The sequence below is a fragment of the Staurois parvus genome, unplaced genomic scaffold (genome assembly GCF_062004578.1).
Source record: "Staurois parvus isolate SC_StPar_1 unplaced genomic scaffold, SC_StPar_1.0 ptg000129l, whole genome shotgun sequence".
In the NCBI taxonomy this organism is placed as follows: Eukaryota; Metazoa; Chordata; class Amphibia; order Anura; family Ranidae; genus Staurois; species Staurois parvus.
This window is the reverse complement of record NW_028317925.1, coordinates 2,223,393-2,244,649: the sequence shown is the minus strand read 5'-3', so window position 1 is coordinate 2,244,649 and position 21,257 is coordinate 2,223,393. Positions and strand designations below refer to the sequence as shown.

At 38.3% G+C, this 21,257-nt stretch overlaps 1 protein-coding gene across 1 annotated transcript in view; it reads right to left on the bottom strand.

Annotated features, from left to right (window-relative positions):
- The window catches only part of GALNT9 (polypeptide N-acetylgalactosaminyltransferase 9), a 482,832-nt gene that overhangs the window by 25,333 nt on the left and 436,242 nt on the right, over positions 1 to 21,257 (bottom strand). The window contains exon 9 of the mRNA XM_089672443.1: positions 12,896 to 12,991. Coding sequence (XP_089528569.1) covers positions 12,896 to 12,991 — 96 coding nt within the window. The remainder of the gene's footprint in view (positions 1 to 12,895; positions 12,992 to 21,257) is intronic.

Genomic DNA, 21,257 nt, shown 5'->3' with positions numbered 1-21,257 from the left:
TTACTCTTTAGGTTTATGTGAGCAAGACTGTCACTCTCAGCACAATCATTAAATGTTATTTTGTGGGTTCATGGACTGTGGACTCCGCACACTGTATACCCAAGGTAGGTGTAGACTTTATTTAACCATGTTTCTTGAAGCCACATGCAATATTCAATACAATAAAGCAATATCCATTATCACCCTAGTGTGCTGCACTTGCTTGTTGGTGTTCAAAAATTATTTCCATTGATAAAAACCCCTATGCACTGCTGAGCTCTTAATATAAAGTAGATACATGTAAACTGACACCTACTAATTTTTACAGCTAATTAAACCTAGATGATGGCAGTAGCATGATGCCAGGCTACAAATATATTTCTCTGAAAACAATGATCACTTTGTTCCTTCAGTATGTTTCAATGAGAAAATAATGCAATAAAGTCTGCAACTCAGACCTAATGTCATTAGTGTTTGCTACCACTATGTTTATTTTTATTGTCCTTTTAAGTTTATTTAAATAATAAAAGAAAGTGATGCACTGCCTCAAAAACAAAGACAAAACACAGCAAAGAGAAATGACCAAACAGATTACCACTTCAACCCAAATAAGGATGGTGAATAAATATATAAATGATAAATAATCACCTTACAGCTCTTCAAACCCAATACTATGCAAAATGCTCAGAACAGAATAATAAAGCACATATAATAAATATGAATATACTGTATAAATGTACGTGAAACAATATATAATATAGATAAACAGGCTAATCAAGCACATCACTTTCTTTTATTACTTAGGTTTCAGGTGGGAACACTTTTGATGTTTGCAGCAGCATTTTTCATTTATTAACCACTTGCCCTCCACCCTATAGCAGAAGTACTGCTACATGGCTGCAGGGCTGCTCAAAATCACGTGTACAGTATATTTGTGGTTTGCATTTCCGGGTAGGGGGCGCGCCCACCCTACCTGCGTTACCATTGGTGGCTAGGGATGTCAATCACCAGGGCCGGCCAACGATTCCCAGCCAGCACTTGGTGATCGTTGAGTAAAGTTGACAAGGGAGAGACCTGTGTTCAAACAACACAAATCTCTCCTGTCAGCATAGACATGCTGCTTTGCACAGCATGTCTCTGTAGTAAAACACAACAAAGTGCGCACAGTAAAACACACAGAGCACACTGTTAACCCTTTGATCACCCCAGATGTTAACCACTTCCTGCCAAGTGTCTTTAGCACAGTGTCAGTGCTTTTTATTAGCACTGATCACTGTATTAATGTCACTGGGGACGTCAGTGGCAGTTAGTCAGTTCCCACCCAGTGTCAGAATGCCCACTGCAGTCCCGCTATAAGGCACTGATGGCCACCATTACCAGTATAAAAAAAATAACAATAAAAATTCCAGTATATATACACCGCCATTTGTAGACGCTATAACTTTCATGTAAACCAATTAATTTACAAGTATTGTGATTTTTTTTTTAGCAAAGACATGTAGCAGAATACATTTTGGCCTAAATTTGTGAAGAAATTTGATTTTTTTTACTGGATATGTTCTATAACAAAAAGTAAAAAATAATGTATTTTTTTGTCAAAATTATCAGTTTTTTTGTTTATAGCGCAAAAAATAAAAAACGCAGAGGTGATCAAATATCACCAAAAGAAAGCTCTATTTATGGGAAAAAAATTCAAATTTAATTTATGTACAGCGTTGCATGACCACGCAATTGTCAGTTAATGTAACGCAGCGCTGTATTGCAAAAAATGGCCTGGTCATGAAGGAGGGTAAATCTTCTGGAGGGCAAGTGGTTATTACTGTTAATGTGGATTGGCAGCACTCTTGAATTTGTTAGTTGATTTGTTTATTTTTACAAATATTAACACCATAATGTTCAATCCCTTGGAGGAATTGGATTTGGAGGGTCTCAATCACTGTTTTAGAACTTATTTTTGTTTAATTTTGTGCAGATCAAACATTATGTTACTTTTAGGAATTGATTTGCCTTTTTTCTCCAGCCTTTTGAAATTTCAGCCATGCAGACATTATATCCCTAAAAGTGGTCAAGCCTCAACTGGCACACTTCAGTTCTTTTTCTGCCTGTGCTGCTGCAGGATAACTGTCCATTCCTGGCATGTAATGTGAGCTACTGATCTTCTGAGTCCCTGACAGTATGGGGTAACATAGCACTGCAGGGACTACTAGACAAGCGCAATATAATGTAATAGCCAATGTCACTTTCATTTCATGAAGCCATGCACAGCTGAGACTCTTGATGACTGTAAGGAAAATATTCTACAAGTCAATCCTGATTTTATGAAAATAACATACAGTACATACTATAATCTTTCATTTCTTAAAGCTGAACTTTAGGTTTTGTATTTCTGATCATCTCATTCTCAAATTTGCACATCTCTTTGACACTACACAGCCGTATCTGGCAGGGAAGAAGACCCTATTTTGTCCTGCTGCAGTAACTCTCATCTCTCTGTTCCTCTACTATCTCCTTCTGTCAGAAGTTCCTTTCACAGCACACCTGATTGGCTTCTTGTGCTGCTTCTGCCTCCCCTGTCTAGGTTCTGCTGTACAGACTGTACTGTACACTGCAAGGGGCTGATACTAGATTTAATTCAGGTACATACACCGCTTGCATAAAGAAAAAAAATACAGTTGATTTGCATTCATTTGTGCCTTTTTTATGTGCCTGGATTTCAGCTTCAAACAGAACAAAGGAAAAAAATATAAAAAAAATAAAAATGCAGCAAGAGATAATCAATTATAAGTAATGGTGTTCTTTTAGCATCATTACGAAGTTAGTGGTCAAATCTCAGTAAGTCAAGTAAGTAAAGCAATGCCTGCTGTTGCTTATCAGGGGGCCAAATGGGTGCACAACATTATGCAAATATTATATCTTGCCCAGAAAAGCCATTTACAAAACTGATTGAATGATGAAAGCACTAATGTTCATTTATGAAACATTAGTTAATTGAGCAGTGCATACGACTGTGATCCTAGGATCATCTCTTTTTTTTTAACTTTAATGAGTAAATGTAACTGCTCCTTTTTATATCAAGGGATGCTAAGCAACTTAGCAGTACAGCCTCTGATGTCTGGCTTTTCAGTTCCACGAACTTTGAGAGATGCCATCACAGGCAAAGGCCACTGTAAGGATTTCTCTGTTTGCATACAGCTTTTTTGCATCTGTGCTTTAACTGCAGACAATGAGAGAGAACAAGGAAGGTGTCTGTTCCACTCACCTGTTTTGACTGTCAGGAGACATTAATGATTATTTCTGTGCTGTACTGCTCTCACAGTCACTGAAGATCACAGACTAAACTGGTAGACCCTGCCTGAGGTTTTCTAAGCACTAACTATCCTTCAAAAAGGGGATTCCAGATGACCAAGTGTGGAAAGTAGAATGCACATCTAGAGGGATCCCTAATTGAAAGCAAGAGGCTTTACCACTGAACTGAAACACGTGCAAGTGCTTTAAATAGTTTGTGATCTCCAACGACTGTCTGGATAAATATCAATCAAGTGCTGCGCTTCACCTATAATTTAAAACAAAACAACAAACATAAACGTCTCTTAATAAGTGTCCATGAGTTGATACTCAATATCACGGGTGTCAAACTGGCGGCCCTCCAGCTCTTGCCAAACTACAAGTCCCAAGAGGCATTGCAAGTTTGACAGACACAAACATGACTCCCAAAGGCAGAGGCATGATGTGACTTGCAGATTCGCAACAGCTGGAGGGCCGCCAGTTTGACACCTATGCTCTATGTGGTTGTATATCTTGACAGATGCTTGTATTAAAAATTACTTCTTGAAACACCTCCTGCTTCTATACACTGCACTACACTGCAAACCAATAAACATATGTGTACACCTCCACCGGATGTGCTCTCACCTGATGTATATGACCAAACCACTAAGTGAGGTCATACATGGCATGTGTCCCTTATATGGACTGATGTCTTGTGTCCAGCGAGAATGACTCTCCTCCACTCTCCTGGCTCTCCTCCTTCATCAAATTCGCACCGAAAAGAGATAACCAAAACATACTGCTTTATCCTTTCAAAACATTTATTGATAAAAACAATATCCAGTATTCCACTCACATGTATGATGTATAATATCACATCTGATAAAGTAACTCCAATAGGGTACTGCTACTGATATGGATCCTCCAACTGCTAGTGTGCCCAGGGGCAGGGCTTTGACATTACGATGCTCGTAGGAAGGAGAGTGCGATACAGCTGGCTGCACACAAGTGGTTGGAGGATCCATATCAGTAGTTCTGGACACAAGACATCAGTCCATATAAGTGACACATGCCATATATGACCTCACTTAGTGGTTTGGTCATATACATCCGGAGGAGGTGTACACATACATTTAATGGTTTGCAGTGTATAGAAGTACGAGGTGTTTCAAGAAGTAATTTGCAATTTAAGCATCTGTGAAGATATACAACCATATAGAGTATCAACTCATGGACACTTATTAGGAGACGTTTATGTTGATTGTTTTGGTTCAAATTATAGGTGAAGCGCTGCATTTGATTGATATTTATGTTAGATAACACATTTTGTATAGGAGTGTGAATAGTGTGAGTGATTCACAATTTTATAATTGTCATAAAATTATATGTATAAAATTCAAAATACTAACCACAGCTTACAAAGCCATCCACAACACTGCCCCTAGCTACATCACCAACCTCATCCGCAGATATCGGCCGCTCCACTCCTCCAAAGACATCTTCTTCTCTAGCTCCCTCATCACCTCCTCCCATGCTCACCTCCAGGACTTCTCCAGAGCCTCTCCCATCCTCTGGAACTCCCTACCACAGTATATTCGGTCAGCCCCCACCCTGTCTGCCTTTAGGCAATCTTTGAAAACTCACTTATTCAGGGAAGCCTACCCCACCTCCACCTCCACCTCCACCTAAGAACTGTACTTGAATCACTTCCACCAGATCATCCCCCGCAGCTATCACCTTTTGTATCACCTCCCCCTTCCTTTAGATTGTAAGCTCCACGAGCAGGGCCCTCCTATTCCTTCTGTACTGAAATGTATTGTAAGTGTACTGTAAAGCGCTGTGCAAACTGTTGGCGCTATATAAATCCTGTATTATAATAATAATAATAATAATTTCATAAACATCATTTTGTATCACTGGTTTTGCATAGCAGCTCACAAGAGTTTGCACTTTACATCACAGAAATCTTAATTTAGGGCTTCTGGCTTGAATATATTGAATCAAACAAGTATGTGCATCAGGTACCTTACTTGTTCTCTCTCCTTGTCAGATGTCACAGTGCATTTAGAAAGCAAACAGTACAATGTTTAAACTAACATGGTCCTGTAACGACAGCTTTCAAAGCACAGGGAAAGAAAATACATATGTAATGAGTTATATTTGCAAAGTTGTTTGGTGTACCTGGATATATTAAAGGTCTGTTGGTTGATGGGCCTGCCATGTAACCCGAGGTAACTCCTGGAATCCTGATAATCATATTGAATGAAGTGATAGCCACCCTATTATATTTCTCACACTTATACACTAAAGTTTTTCCTTGCTGACATCAGTATTTGAAATCTATTTGATTAGGCAGCTTACCAAATGTATCATTCAAAATCTGTTTACTTGGCATCTGTGATCAAAGGCCTGAGACGCTTTTACTTTAGTAGCTCAGTAACTAAGGGCAAACTTTAATTTTTCTAACACATTCTTTTGGAGTTTAGTTTAGTAATCTCTCATTTTTATGGTTAGCTTAATCAAATATTATTCAGAATGCCATATGGACAAGTACTTTGAAATGAGTTGTTTTTTGATCTTCTATAAAATACCCAAACCCAGGTCAAAAGATACAACTGCCAATTATCTTCCTTTTTTTTTTGTAACGTATCAAAAGAGGGACAAAAGATACAATTCAAAACATACTTTTAACATATTCCACTGATTTATGCTTTGTGGGTGGATGGAAACAGACAGCACAAAGCCGTACTGCTCAGGGTAATCCTCAAGCAATGTGTACAGACCAGGATCTTAAGGAAATCTGGGCTCAAGAACAAGTGGAGTGGATCAATCAAGATAAATGAGTCACTGGCTGGCTGAGCCATGTGCTCAAGAAGGGATTATAGTGGGAGTCTAGAGTATACTTGGTCACTCTGGCCTGACAGGCATTTTTTTTACCCATATTGCAATATTCTATTTGAACACCCCTTGTTGGGATAGTTTTACTCTTAGATATTGAAAAGGCAAAATGTGAAAAGTACAGTAATTCTAACAAGAATCATCTGCCAATTAACCATAGGTCAAATCCATAGAGCTGCCATATCATACTGGTGGAGCCATGGTCAAAACGTCAATTGGGTATTCACTGCATACTTCTTCTGCACACTGATCAGTTCCTGTTATTTTGGGAAGAAAAGTTGTATTGATGAAACTGGTTTATTAGGAAGGAATGCTAATCATCAGATATGCATGAAACTAAGCTGTGTTAAAATGAACACGTTTTACTTGGGGGTTGAAACAGCCTTTACAAATAAATTCTAATCAGTTGCTGTTTGCGGCACTTTGCTCAGTGTGGTTGGTCTTTCAAAAATCTACACTCAAGAATGGCTCAGATCAGTGTTTCTCAACCGTTTTTAAGTCAAGGCACCCTTTATAATTATGGACAGTCCTGAGGCAATCTTTAAAATTATGGATAGTCTTGAGGAACCCCATTCTAAAATGTGAAAAACTATTCTAATAGTTTTATGTAATGCAGCAACATTTACACATGTAGGATACTCAACATTAGAGGTGATTTATTCTTTCAAAGCAAACACACCATTGCACACTGGTCCTGAGCAGTATTCCAGTGTTTCTCTTCTCCCTCAGTTTTTCTCCATCACTGAGCTAATGTGGCCCCAGCACTGAATGAGAGGGGCAGGGGAGGGTCAAAATAGGATGCTCTGCAGGCAACTGACATCCTCCTTATCAACTGATGATGTCATTGGTTGTCAGGATGCAGGCGGCTAGAAGGTCGTAATGGTGCACAATGAAAACCTGTGGCTTTGTGTAACTAAAAGGCAGGCTTGTTCCACCCGCTGGCTTGTATACAAGTTTTGAGCAATTTTTAGACATTTTGCCAAGGCACCCCTGAAGAAACCTCAAGGCACCCCAGGGTGCCTGGGCACCCTGGTTGAGAAAGTCTGGCTTAGATTACATTTCGATCAGTACAAGGTAATGTGGCAGGAAACGGTTAAATCACTGAGCATGCAAATATAAGCACTCCATAATCTGTCACCTCGGATTCTCACAAAAGGAGAAATAAACAGCAGCAAGAAATATCTTTGCAGAGAGGTTGACATTCACAAATAGCCATTATGAAAACAAAATGTTTAGTTGAGCATTATCTTAAATTTATAGGGCAGAGCTGCTGCTGGTAATAGGAAAATTTATGCTTGGATAAATAAAGCTAAGCAGACAGGATTTGCTATTACGATATGCTGGGACAATAAGCAGTAAAGAGAATAATTTTTATAGTCTCTGAAAATCTAAAGTTGCTTTTTTTCATATCTTAATTACATAAATATAAATATTTTTTTTTCATTACATGGATAGAGTTTAATCCTTTTTATTGAGATGCACTTCCCACGTGTTAACTTTTCCGTTAAGGCAGGGACAGGACTACAAATGCATTGAGATAAGATAACATACCAGTTAAGGCTCATTTTTTTAAGCTCCTAGAAGCTAAATAGTGTTATCCTATGTGTCCATACACACTACTTTAGGCTATTAACCATTTTCTTAGCTTCAGTGTGTAGGGGCAAAAAAAAATAGTTTTGTAGAGTTTTTTTGAGATTTTTTCCAGCAGAAAAAAATGCTAAATATTCTTAAACGCTCCTAAACTCTCCTAAAATGCTCCTAACAGCTTTTATTGTAGCTTTTTTTCCTTTTCCTCTACTAAATGTTCTACTAAACACTCCTGAATACCCCTGAACGAGACTAAAATGCTGCTAAATTGCTATTAACCACTTGCTAACCACGCTATAGCTGAATGACGGCTACAGTGCGGTTATCCAGTTCATATGACGTCCTCCCGGAATGCGCCCTCCTGCTTGCCCCCAGTGACGCATGTCCTACGGACACAGCTGATCACATGATGAGGTAAAAGGCCAATCACAGAGGCCTTTTACCACGTGATCATCTGTGTCCAATGTCACAACGTGAGGAAAGTACTGCCAATAACCAGCAGCTGTCACGGAGCAGATCGGCACTGATCATCAGGGCTCATAGAGCTTACAATCTAAAGGAAGGGGGAGGTGATACAAAAGGTGATAGCTGTAGGGGATGATCTGATGGAGGTGACTCAAGCACAGTTCTTAGGTGGAGGTGGGGTAGGCTTCCCTGAATAAGTGAGTTTTCACAGATCGCCTAAAGGCAGACTGGGTGGGGGCTGACTGGACATACTGGGGTAGGGAGTTCCAGAACATGGGAGAGGCTCTGGAGAAGTCCTGGAGGCGAGCGTGGGAGGAGCTGATGAGGGAGCTAGAGAGGAAGATGTCTTGGGAGGAGCAGAGGGGCGATTCGGGCAATATCTGCGGATGAGGTTGGTGATGTAGCTAGGGGCAGTGTTGTGGATGGCTTTGTGTGGAAAAATTGTTATGTGGTGTCATTGGTCAGAAAGGGGTGCATTTTGGAAATGTTGCAGGGGTTTAGCCAGTGACTGGATGTGGGGCCCAAAGGAGAGGTCAGAGTCTAGGATTACACCTAGCACCTTGGCATGAGGGGAAGGACCAATGGTTGTGTTGTTGATCTCAATGGTAAAGTTATGAGAGGGGGATCAGGGAGGAGGAAATATTGCAAGCTTAGTTTTGGAAAGATTGAGTTCAAGGGAGAGATACTGATAGATACTTAGTAGATTTGTGAATCTAAAATCTTGCATGGCTTACTGCCAATCGCAATCAATAGCACTATTCTGAGCTATACTATGCTTTATGGACTCACTTTCCACCTCCAAGCTTAAAATAACCCTGTTGCTATATAAAAGTTGCTCAGCAAGGCTTTACTTGTAAAAAAATATACTTACCACCTCTTCTACCTGTACAGCTGAACACCACTGCATTGCTGAAAAAATGGCCTCTTGATGTCCACTGGAAAACTGACACTTCCGGGACTTTAAAAATCCTGGGTCCCCCACAGCTCTCAATGGCTCCTATCACTGATCTTCATGTCATTATATAATACAGTAGTGATGAGAAGGTCAGCAGGAGGAACCAGTGAGAGCTGCTTGTGACCCAGGAGATTGACACTGTCAGAAATGTTGGTTTCCCAATGGACTTCAGGAGACCATTTCTAATGAATGAAGTGAAATTTGGTGATGTAGCAGGAGAGGCATGTATTTGCTTTATTTTTTTACAATTAAAGAGCATTTTGTTACATCTGTTTGATAAGTGCAAAAATACCTGATGTTCCTGCCAGAAATTCAGTGAAGTCATACAGAATGTTTCCTGTACACTTTTCAGTGTTTTCATAGGTAGTTTCATCAGACTTGTCACATATACCATCTCGTTATGGAGATGAAGAGAGGGGGAGGTGTTCTTTGATCCTAACACACTTCTTGTCTAGGGTGACAATGATGCTCCTCCATAGATACAGTACAGTACGGCGATTGGATTTTAATTGTCAACATAAAAAGGTAGAAAAGATCATAAAAAAACATTGGTCTATTCTGAAAGCTGACAAACTGTTAGGGAAAGCACTTCCAGAGGCCACTAAAATTATTTATAGATGTGCCCCTACTCTGAGAGATAAGGTTGTTAGATCAGTAGTGGACCCCCCTATGCATAATGTACCATTTTTTGTCCAGAAAGGCTTTCATGCATGTAGTAGATGCTACAGCTGTTGTAGGACTATAGGCAACCAGAAAAAGAGGTTTATTTCAGAAGTCACAAAAAAAGAATTTGAGATTAGAGACTGTATTACATGTGACACAGAGGGTGTCATATATTGTATCAAGTGCCCTTGTGGTATGCAACATATTGGACCCACTAAGCTCAAACTGTCTAAGAGAATACAAGAAAACGGCTATAACATTTCTATTGGGTATAAGAAACACTTTCTTTCTAAGCACTTTAGACAGGTCCATAACAAGGATCCGACTGGTCTTCAGTTCTGGGAAATTGAGAAGTATAGGAGACATTGGAGGGATTCTGAGAAAATTAAGGTCCTGAATCAAAAAGAAGTGAAGTGGATTTATCTTTTGAAGACTTTGGCTCCTTTGGGTTTAAACCTGGATTTTGACTTAAATTGTTTCATAGAAGATTTTTAATTATAATTATTCAGGGTCATACATTTATTTTGTGCTGAGGGAGTTATATACACTTTGGCCACTAGATGATATTTTTAAAATTTTTTGTGTTTTTATGTATTTTTATATGGGAAATAAATTATTTATTATGCTGTTTTTTGATTTTTGCTGAATTAATAAATAGATTATATGTGGGTATCTATGTTAAAGGATGGATATTCATGACAGTCATGTGATGTACCAAACTCAAGCAGCGTAGTGAGGGGCCCCATTTTTATCTTATATTTATTATTAGTTATTAACATCTTTTATTGGGTCACTTTTAAAGGTATTGCCCCCTGGTATTGCTTTTTGGGGTATTTTTACTTGTGAACTATTTTTGTTTCTTTTTGATGGGTGAGTATATATATATCTCTTGATGTTGTCACCATCTTTTCCTAGGATTAAGTCATTGATCATGTGACGAAACGCATCAGTGAGGGGGCTACTAGAGATTATTACACCCGGAAGTGGGAGTTCGGCTGTTTTAGACACTACTCCAGAAATATGCATCCCTAAGGGGGCTATATACTGTTGGAATGTAAATGGAAATAAGCAATCAAGCTGGCGCACTGTCTAAACCCCTATTCAATGAGAGCAACACATCCTAAAATATTATAATAGTGCTCTAAACAGTTGCTGCTAAAACATTGTTAGTGACTTTACAATACCAAATGAATAATACTAAAGTGTAGCCCAACAGACTAATATCTCATATAAAAATAAATATTAAACAATAATTAAAGTCCCATGAAAAAGTTTCTTATACCACCACTGTGCATTGTGTATAAAATAAATCTCTTTCTTCAGTGCCAACCGTGTCACCACCATTAGGTGAAAAACCTGCTCACCTTATCAATAGGTCATTATGCACTCAACATATGGACACACTTGAGTACTCCCTCTGTGGTCTTCCTCCAGCTCCTCTCTCGGCACCTCCATGTGCCGAGAAATGACATTACTTAGACATCTCTAAGTAATGTCATTTCTGGGGGTAGGGAGATAGGATACATGGGTTATTTAAGGGTTCCCCATTTGCGGCTCCCTGCCTACTGAGGAAGCCTGAATCTGGGGCATAACACGTATAGGTGGAAAGAGCTGAGCCCTAGACATTTTGAACTCATAACCATCCGGGAGAGCAGGGTGGTGAGCCATGTAACAAAATTATATATTATATGCTAGCTTGTTTCTTACATTTTGTAAGCGTTTTTAAGCTAATAAACTGTTGTATAAATAGAGAGCACTATGGTTCCACTTTTCTGTTACCATAATACATATTATATGAGAGCGTCAGTGTATACTGTGGTGGTGCCGGAAGGAAGACCACAGAGGGTGTACACAAGTGTGTCCATATATTGAGTGCATAAAGAACTATTGATGAGGTCATAAAGTGAGGTGAGCAGGTTTTTCACCTAATGGTGGTGACACGATTGGCACTGAAGAAAAGAGAAGATTTATTTTATACGCATTGCACAGTAGTGTTATAAGAGACTTTTTAATGGGACTTTTTTTTATTGTTTATTATTTATTTTTATATGAGATACTAGTCTGTTGTGCTACACTTTGTTATTCAATCTTGTGCACTGAATGTTACAAGTGCATCATACTTGATAAAAAATCAAGTTACTCTGATCCTGCAGCATGAGATCTTTTTTGTTTTATTTTTCACATTGATTTAGTTGGAGTCGTGCAGTCTTAAAGTGATACTTACCTATTACAAGTGAATTGGTGGAATATTGCCAGTTATTACACTCAGAATATTGGGAAAGCATGTTTGACTTTTCCTTTGTGTGGGTAAAACCTTGAGATAAGCGGCAGCACTGGAAGGTAATGGTTCACTGGGGTGGAGCACATCAGCAATTTTATATTGTGCATGCATGACATACAGTGTGCATGTCACGAAACACGATATTTTGAAAAAATAAATTTCTCACTGGATATTATGAGACTTTTTATGTATTTTGCTTATTGCATTTGTTGATATAGGTTTAATGTGTATGCATTTACATGTTTTTTTTAGTATTTATGAAGTTTATAGGTGGAATATGAATTATTAAGCTCCATATATATATATAAGGGAGGTTGGGATTCATTGCATTTTGTCTATTCATATCATCAGTCATATCACTTATTATGTGTTTACATGAGTTTTCCATTTTTATTTTAAAACATTTTTTTTTGTACATTTGATATGGCGTTATTCATTGCACTTTATCTACTCATACAATATCATCAGTCATATCACGTATTGTGTTTGATGCATTTACATGCATTTCCCTTTTGTTTAGAAAATTGTTCATATATATTTTTTGCACATCTGTATTGGATTATACACATTTAGTTGCGCTAATTTTTCTATATTGACAGTACTGTGGGTGTTGCCACCCTAAGAAAGGAAATGTGTCACTGACACAATCAACAGGTAAAAATGTAACTACTAAAAAAAGAAATTTAATTCTAAGGACTGGTATTATGCAATATATTTCAATTGTGTGCTCAGGATTAGATATACTTCCACAACCCCAGCATGCCGGAAAACTTTAATCTTGTCCTCTAAGCATTGTTTACCTGTGAGGACATGCCATGGCATGGGTACAAAATGGCTTTGTTGTCGTCTTCAGAACCTTGATCCAGACAATAGCCTGTTGCTTTACTGTTGCGAAGCTGTAGAGATTTAAAAACAAAAAAAAAGATCAGTTAATCAATGCCCACTTTTAACATTTGAACATTTTTTCCTTGTACAGTCTATGCATTTAGTAGATCCACCCAATGCATTCATATCAACAAGATCACAATTTCTTGGTTCCAGATTCAGTTTCAAAAAGTTTAGTCAGTTTTTCTGAGAACATTTGCTCATCACAAAGCCTTTAATTAATTTTGTGCAGAGGTTTATTAGGCTGCCTAATTTGCCTACATTGCCCTTGTGGGCAGTAATTTGCAATTCATAATTTTTCAGGCTAAGAACATTTTCAGCAAGTACAGAAACTAGCTGTTGATCTTGCCAGAAATGCAGTGTGCTTCTCACTTCCTGTGAGCTAAACTGAAAGAACAAACTATATCTTCCTTCTGTAAACTACTAAATTCCCTGTCTCCCATATAATAGAGATGAGGGGAGGAAGACGTGATCCAAGTCCAGCCTGTGTGACAACCATAGATACAGTGGAGTGAGCATAGCCATCTAGGAATGGAAAGTGTGTTACATGCAATAATATCAAGTGAAAATAAAAGGAAAATAGCCTGAAAGGTGTGCAGTCTCTTACTGGAAAACATGCAAGGCTGTTTTGTAGCATTAGAAGTGCAATGCGTTATACCCATTATATCTATTCAGTGTGGCACTGTTGTTTCCAGGGCCAGTCAGAGATTAAGGTGTCTGTCCCAGCTTGTTTTCTATTTTTGGTAGTTATCATGTATTATTTTTTAATTATATAGAGAACAAAATAATATACTTGGGCTGTATTATTCAGCAATGAAGTTTATAGTTCTGGATGTCTTTTTGAAAAATGTTAATGGTCGTTAAGAGAGCAGTTATATAAATAAATATCCCATTTTGATGTACTGCAGTCTAGACTACAGTTATCACCTTAAAGAACAGTCATGAATGAGAATTGCCAAGAAAAAATAACTCCCAAAGCATTTGACACAATAAAATACTATAAATAATTTACTATATTGTAATGACTGCCAGCCACCTTACTCCTGAAAGCACACTGCTCAAAAGAATTAAAGGAACACTTTTTAATCAGAGTATAGCATCAAGTCAATAAGCTCCTGGGATATTTATCTGATCAGTTAAGTAGAAGAGGGGGTTGTTAATCAGTTTCAGCTGCTTTGGTATTAATGACAGGTGCACTAGATGGGCAACAATGAGACGGTCCTCAAAACAGGAATGGTTTTACAGGTGGAGGCCACTGACATTTTTTTCCCTACTCATCTTTTCTGACTGTTTTTCACTAGTTTTGCAGGAGGTCCTTAACCTCCTTAGCGGTATTCCCGAGTGTAGCTCGGGGTAACATTTCAGTACCAAAAGCGGTAACCCCGAGCTACACTCGGGAATACCATGCGGCGCTGCTCCGGCATGTGTTCTTCACTTACCTTACCCTGCGCTCCCACGATGTGTCCCCTGCAGCGTCCCCGGCCATCTCCTCCGGCCGATGCCGGCATCCGGCTTCTGTGTCCTGTCCCTGTGACGTCGGGACGTACGGGCGCCGCCGCCGCCGGCGGCGGGAAATTTAAAAATTTTAAAAAATGTCATTTTTTTTTTTTTTTCATTTTACACAGTAAAACATTGCTGTTTCAACCTATTTCACATACATATTGTCCCTAGTGCTTTGTCCTGCGCCCTGCCTGCATTTTGTCTGTTCTTTCTGCCTGGAAACTGAGAAATGTCCATGGCGTCCAAAAAGTGTCCCTTTAGGTCAAAAGCGGTTTAGATCAGCTAGAGAACAGCGATAGTAAATCAGAACCACTTACAGAATTGAGTGATAATGATTCGTGGGGGAAATTCGTCATCAGAAACTGAAAACGATTTTGCGACTGAGCTCAGCAATGTGCGAACTTGGCGCTCTATTTCACATTTCAGTGTTTTTGGTTTGATTACATTATTGAATTAAATTTTTTATTATTTTTATATTATTTTTATGATTATTTATTAAATTATAATTTATGATTTTGTGTTTCAAATTTTATCATACCCGGGATGTTTACTAGACTCTTGTTCGGACAGATTTCAGTGAGTTTTTCCTAAAAATTACAGCCTACAATAAAAAAAATACATATTTCCATGCAAAAAAATGGTACCGCTTTCAGCACCAAAAATCTGAAATAATCATACCGCCAGGGAGGTTAACCCATCAGCAGGACTGCCAGAGCCCTACAAGATGACCTCCAGCAGGCCACTGATGTGAATGTCTCTGACCAAACAATCAGAAAAAGACTTCATGAGGGTAGCCTGAGGCCCCAATGTCCTCTAGTGGGCCCTGTGATCACTTCCCAGCACCATAGAGCTTGATTGGCATTTGCCATTGAACACCAGAATTGGCAGGTCCGCCACTGGCTCCCTGTGCTTTTCACAGATGAAAGCCAGTTCACCCTGAGCACATGTGACAGGCGTGAAAGAGTCTGGAGAAGCCATGGAGAACATTATGCTGCCTGTAACATCATTCAGCATGACTGTTTTGGTGGTGGGTCAGTGATGGTCTGGGGAGGCATATCCATAGAGGGATCCACAGACCTCTACAGGCTAGACAATGGCACCCTGACTGCCATTAGGTATCGGGATAAAATCCTTGGACCCATTGTCAGACCCTACACTGGTGCAGTGGGTCCTGGGTTCCTCCTGGTGCATGACAATGCCCGACCTCATGTGATGAGAGTGTGCAGGCAGTTCTTTGAGCATGAAGGAATTGATACCATTGAATGGCCCCCACGGTCGCCTGACCTAAATCCAATTGAACACCTCTGGGATATAATTTTTCGGTCCATCCAACGCCGCCAGGTTGCACCTCAGACTGTCCAGGAGCTCAGTGATGCCCTGGTCCAGATCTGGGAGGAAATACCCCAGGACACCATCCACCGTCTCATTAGGAGCATGCCCTAATGTTGTCAGGCATGCAAACAAGCATGTGGGGGCCATACAAAATACTGATTACCATTTTGAGTTGCTGCAATGATATTTCAGCAAACTGGACTAGCCTGCTGCATCATTTTTTCACTTTGATTTTCGGAGTGTCTTTGAATTCAGTCCTCTATAGGTTGATCATTTTAATTTCCATCAAAGGATGGGGCATTCTTATGTTCCTAGCACATTACCCAGTCCATGTCAATATAGATATTTTTCCCCATTGAGATCTGATGTGTTTTCAAAGTGCTCCTTTAATTTTTTTCAGTAGTGTATAAAAAAGTATAAAATTAAATGATTTTATTTTTTACATCTAACTCAGTTAGGACTCTACAGGTGCTATTAAAGCAGTAATAAATACAAACATTTGTTATATCGCAGCGTACCATTTCTTAGATGTAATGGCCTAAAAAGAAAAAAAAATGCAGTCACCACATCTAATAGTCAGTAAGCTGCAATACAGTATATTACATTTCTTGTTTTGGGTTTGACACTGCTTTAATACATGATTGCATAATTATAAAGCTCAGAAATCTAAATTCTCTGATTCAGATCTTGAACAAAGCTGTGCATAGGCCATCCACTCCTTATACAGAAAGTTTACTGAAAGCAATGTGTAAAATAAAGCAGCTCAATTTAACAAATCAGCAATCATCCTTTCACTATTCTGGCTGATTTCATTTACCAACTTTCTGTGACATTGCAGTTGGTACAATTTAATCTAATTTAACCCAAACTGGCCCTGTTTGATGTCTGCAAGGTAATCTCCTCTGATAATAAGTGCTTAGAGTACAGTAGTTCAAAGTGCTATGGAATATGATGATGTATACTCTAAATAAGTAAAATAAAACAGGGTTGGGTGGGTTTAGAAAAATATTGTATATGTCTTTGATTTTTGGGTAATGCTAAATCAAGGTCCAAACAATGCACAGTGTGTATCATGCTTTATATTTATAGGAAGATGCCAGAATTATGTTTTCCAATTGGAACAAAGAAGCAAACAGACAAAACTATAGTTGAATATATTTTGATTTTTCATTGCCATGCATATTCAAATGTATTCAGTTTTTACTGTACCTATCTTGTAAGTTCATCTTTTGACAGTTTTGAAATGCAAGTATTTATCAGTTTGTTCTGCAATAACATTACATTTGTCTCAGCTTCCAGAAAACTGTGAATTCATTTCATGCTAATTTGCTGTAAAAATAAAGATATCTGCATTTTAGTAGATTAAAAGGTACATAACATTTCTTTGATCAATGCTGTTTGCATCTATGCTTAATCACTATCTGCTGTAACATCTACAGTATAGGATAGTGATAAGTTATTTTTTCTTTTCTGGCACTGTTTTGTTGCCAACATGATACCAAAGGATATTTCAGAAAGTAAAATTATTTGGAGCTAATTTTAAAGGGAAATTATAGCAATTTGGGCCATTGGTATTTTTATTTTATATGTTCAGAACTTTTATGAACTGTTTTCTGTCTTGTAACTTTATTTATGTCTATCAAAATGGAAACATAGATACTCAGGACTTGACATGAGGAGCAGTCATGCCAAGAAGTATAATACATTTTTTCTGGGGGTGCAAACCACCTTTCACAAGTCTTAAAACACGGGAATTATGGAGGCAATCATGTGAAGGAATCCAGGTAGGAAGGTAATGTGTTGATGGTGACAGGCACTTAATAGATGCCCAGTCTGTTTTTGTACAGAATCCCTCTTGTGTTTATGGCGGCCATTGGGACTACCTGAGTTGCATGTAGTTCAATAACCCATGCAGTACCCAATTATCTCTAGCAATTGCTTGGATCTTTTGCATTACCAGCCAATATACTCACTGAAGCATTGCTAATGGCATCTTGTGAGGCTTGTTTAATCATTGGCTGCTGTCATGAAAAGTGCCATGTCTATATATTAACAGGGGTAAGCGCTGCTGTCTCGCTCACTTATTTATATTCTTCCTTTTTACAGTATTGAAAACAGCTTAACTTTAAGTAATTTATGGATTTCCCTTTAAGTATGCATGCTAGAGCTGTGCCAATATATAATACTTAATTTGACTTATTTCACTTCTGCCAGTAAAATGGATGACAAGTGTAATTAACCCTTATGGAAAAGTACCAAGGTAAAAGAACAAATGGCCATGGAACTTCACAGTAGTTTGCTTCCAACCCAATGTAATACTGTATAGCATGTACCATGTTAAATAATCAAATTACTGTTGATGACCAAAGCAATTTTTATAGTAAATTTGTTGATTACTTTGCAAAAACTTTTTTTTAGTTTGAATGGTAACTATGGTACATTTTGTTTTATTTGATGCACTGTTTGATATGACATTTTAGCAAACGAACAAAAAATTCTGCTGATAGGTATAAAGTGCAACACACTAGCTAAATGGCAGGCCATTCTGGGAGCTGATTAATTTGCTCCTGCCTCTCATGCATTTCTACTGGCCGGTGAGGCAGTCCATCATAGTAATAGGCCAATAGAACACCTCTGGGATATCACTTTTCGGTCCATCCGACGCCGCCAGGTTGCACCTCAGACTGTCCAGGAGCTCAGTGATGCCCTGGTCCAGATCTGGGAGGAAATACCCCAGGACACCATCTGTCATCTCATTTGGAGCATGCCCTGATGTTGTCAGGTATGCATTTCAAGCACGTGGGGGCCATACAAACTACTGAGTACCATTTTGAGTTGCTGCAATAAAATTTCAGCAAAATGGACTTGCCTGCTGCATCACCTTTTCACTTAGATTTTTGGGGTGTCTTGGACTTCTGTCCTCTGCAGGTTGATAATTTTAATTTCCATCAAATGATGGGACACCATTACATTCCTAACACATTACCCAGTCCATATCATTATAGATATCCAGCATGATATTTTTCCCCATTGAGATCTGATGTGTTTTTAAAGTTAATTTTTTTGAGCAGTATATATATATATATATATACCTAAATATGTAAATTGTTAAACAACAAACTAGCAAGCTTCAAAAGGTCATCTTACCTGTAGAAGGAGCTTAAGAGCTTAGAAAGCTTGTTTTTTTTATATTTGTAGTTAGCAGCTAAAAGATATAATGTTACATCATGTGCCTTCTCTACTTCTGTATTAATGCTGGGCTGACAAAGTACACCATCTTTTTTGCTTGCTACAGCAGGAAGCAGAAAAGTGTTGACACTATCAGGAAGTTCAGGTGCTTTGCCTGATCAGCTCTGTCCAGCAACGCAGGAGCAAAAAAAAATTGCACCACTGACAGATCTGATCTTCAGAGCTGGATTTGTGAGTAGGGAATCTGGGATGTGATGGCATATTGGGGAGCAATGGAAAAGAGCCAAATAGACTAGAATTAGACTCAAATATTGTCTAATGTGCTGCTAAGTAATATTTCAATATGTTTCTATAAATTAAACACCAGTTGTATATGATTGTAATGATGTGTTTTTTGTAAAAGGAAAAAAACATTGAATTTAGGACCCTCATTAGTTTCTAACCTTAAAAGATCTGGATTTAGCTTAAACATCTTGTCAAATGTCAATATGCTTTGATGCACCCGGCTAAGAGGATGGCTGGATTTACAGATTCAAGACTTTGATAACTACTGACAAGCTTTGAGTCATGTACAATTATACTGACTGTGGTGATAGCACTATGGGACAAGTATCTTCCTCACTGACATGATCCTCAAAGTAGACTGTCAGAGTCTGCTGAAACATAACTGTTGTCACAACCTGGGGATAGGCAGAGATAGGGGGATGATTGTATCATATAACAAAGTAACATTACGTACAGAACTGCATTGCTTGAGAAATCTAAATGGACAGCCTCTCCACGAGCCTTTAGCTATGCTTAAGGGTTATCATTTGTGTCCATTAGTGGCATGGATGTATTCAGTATGTTTTTACATTGCATTGGATTATGTGTTGAATGCTTCCTTTCTATACTAAATGAAAAAAAAACAAAAAAAACTTTTCAGTAAAGCAAGATTTTTTTTTTCACAGAAAAGACTACAATCTAGATTGGGAAACGAGCTTTACAGTATATCTATCAGTTTGGTCTGATTGCAATCTTTCCTGCTGACTAGCTGTCAAGGTTGTGTTATTCAATCCACTCAGGTCATGCAAGGTATCAGTGAAAGCTTAAGGCCCCTTTCACACGGGCGTTCCGTATGTCCGTTTTTCATCTGTCCTTTTACGGATGAAAAATGGACACTCATGTATTTCTATGGACTAGTGGATGTAAACTGATGATCTTCTGTTTAACATTTATAGGTAAAGTTGATCTTGGAAATATCCGATTGCCTCTCGGGGGATCAGGAAGAAATTAAAAAAAAAAATCGATAAGTTGTGTCGCATTCCACCCACCAGTATATTCCTTGTGATAAATAATTATAGTATACAAATTCTCCCACACAACCGTGCAACTGTTTTCTATTTCAAAAAATTATTTTAGTGAATATGACCTAGTTATCCAATCAGAAATGAAAAGTGAAATGCCATACCAAAAACCATGGTGACAATAATAATATTATTAATGCAAGTAAAATACACCAATCATATGTGACAAAAAATATGATTGAAAATTCTGAAAAAATAGGATTTAGAAAATGAAAAAATAAAATATAATAAGAAATGAAAAATCAAAAATAAAAAAGTGTCAAAATTGTGAAAAATATTGAATAAATAAAAATAATGAATAAATGAAATATGTATATATGTAAACATCCTTTTTGTGATCTCACTATGCTGGCTTTACTCTATAGCCCAACCATATAAGTGGCTATATAAGTGGATATTCCCCTGAGGAAGCCAAGTGACCCTGTGGCGCAACACGTAGGGGAGGGGCTCTGAAGTCACGAAGCTTTAAGAGTCAGCATAACGGCGAGTACTGTTAGTGTGCATGGGCACACACTGATACAACAAACGCGATTATACCTGTAATTCAATGTGAGTGCGCATTTGTCTTTGTATGAAATAAAATTCACCACCAAAGATAAGGCACTATGTGGATATTTATGTCTTTCATGTTTCAACTGGAGGAATAAAGGGGAGAGGAGAAAATAGGAGACAGACCCCTGCAGGAGAAGGGGAAAAATCCTCATCCATCCATCCCTCACTCGCAGGCAAGAAGGGAGATCAGGAGACCCCCAGTGGAAGGAGATTATCATCACAGTTTACTCTTTAGTATTTACATTTGATTATTAGCGCGGACATCTTATATTTGGTACAAATAAGGACTTTACAGCTTATATAGCCACTTATATGGTTGGGCTATAGATTAAAGCCAGCATAGTGAGATCACAAAGAG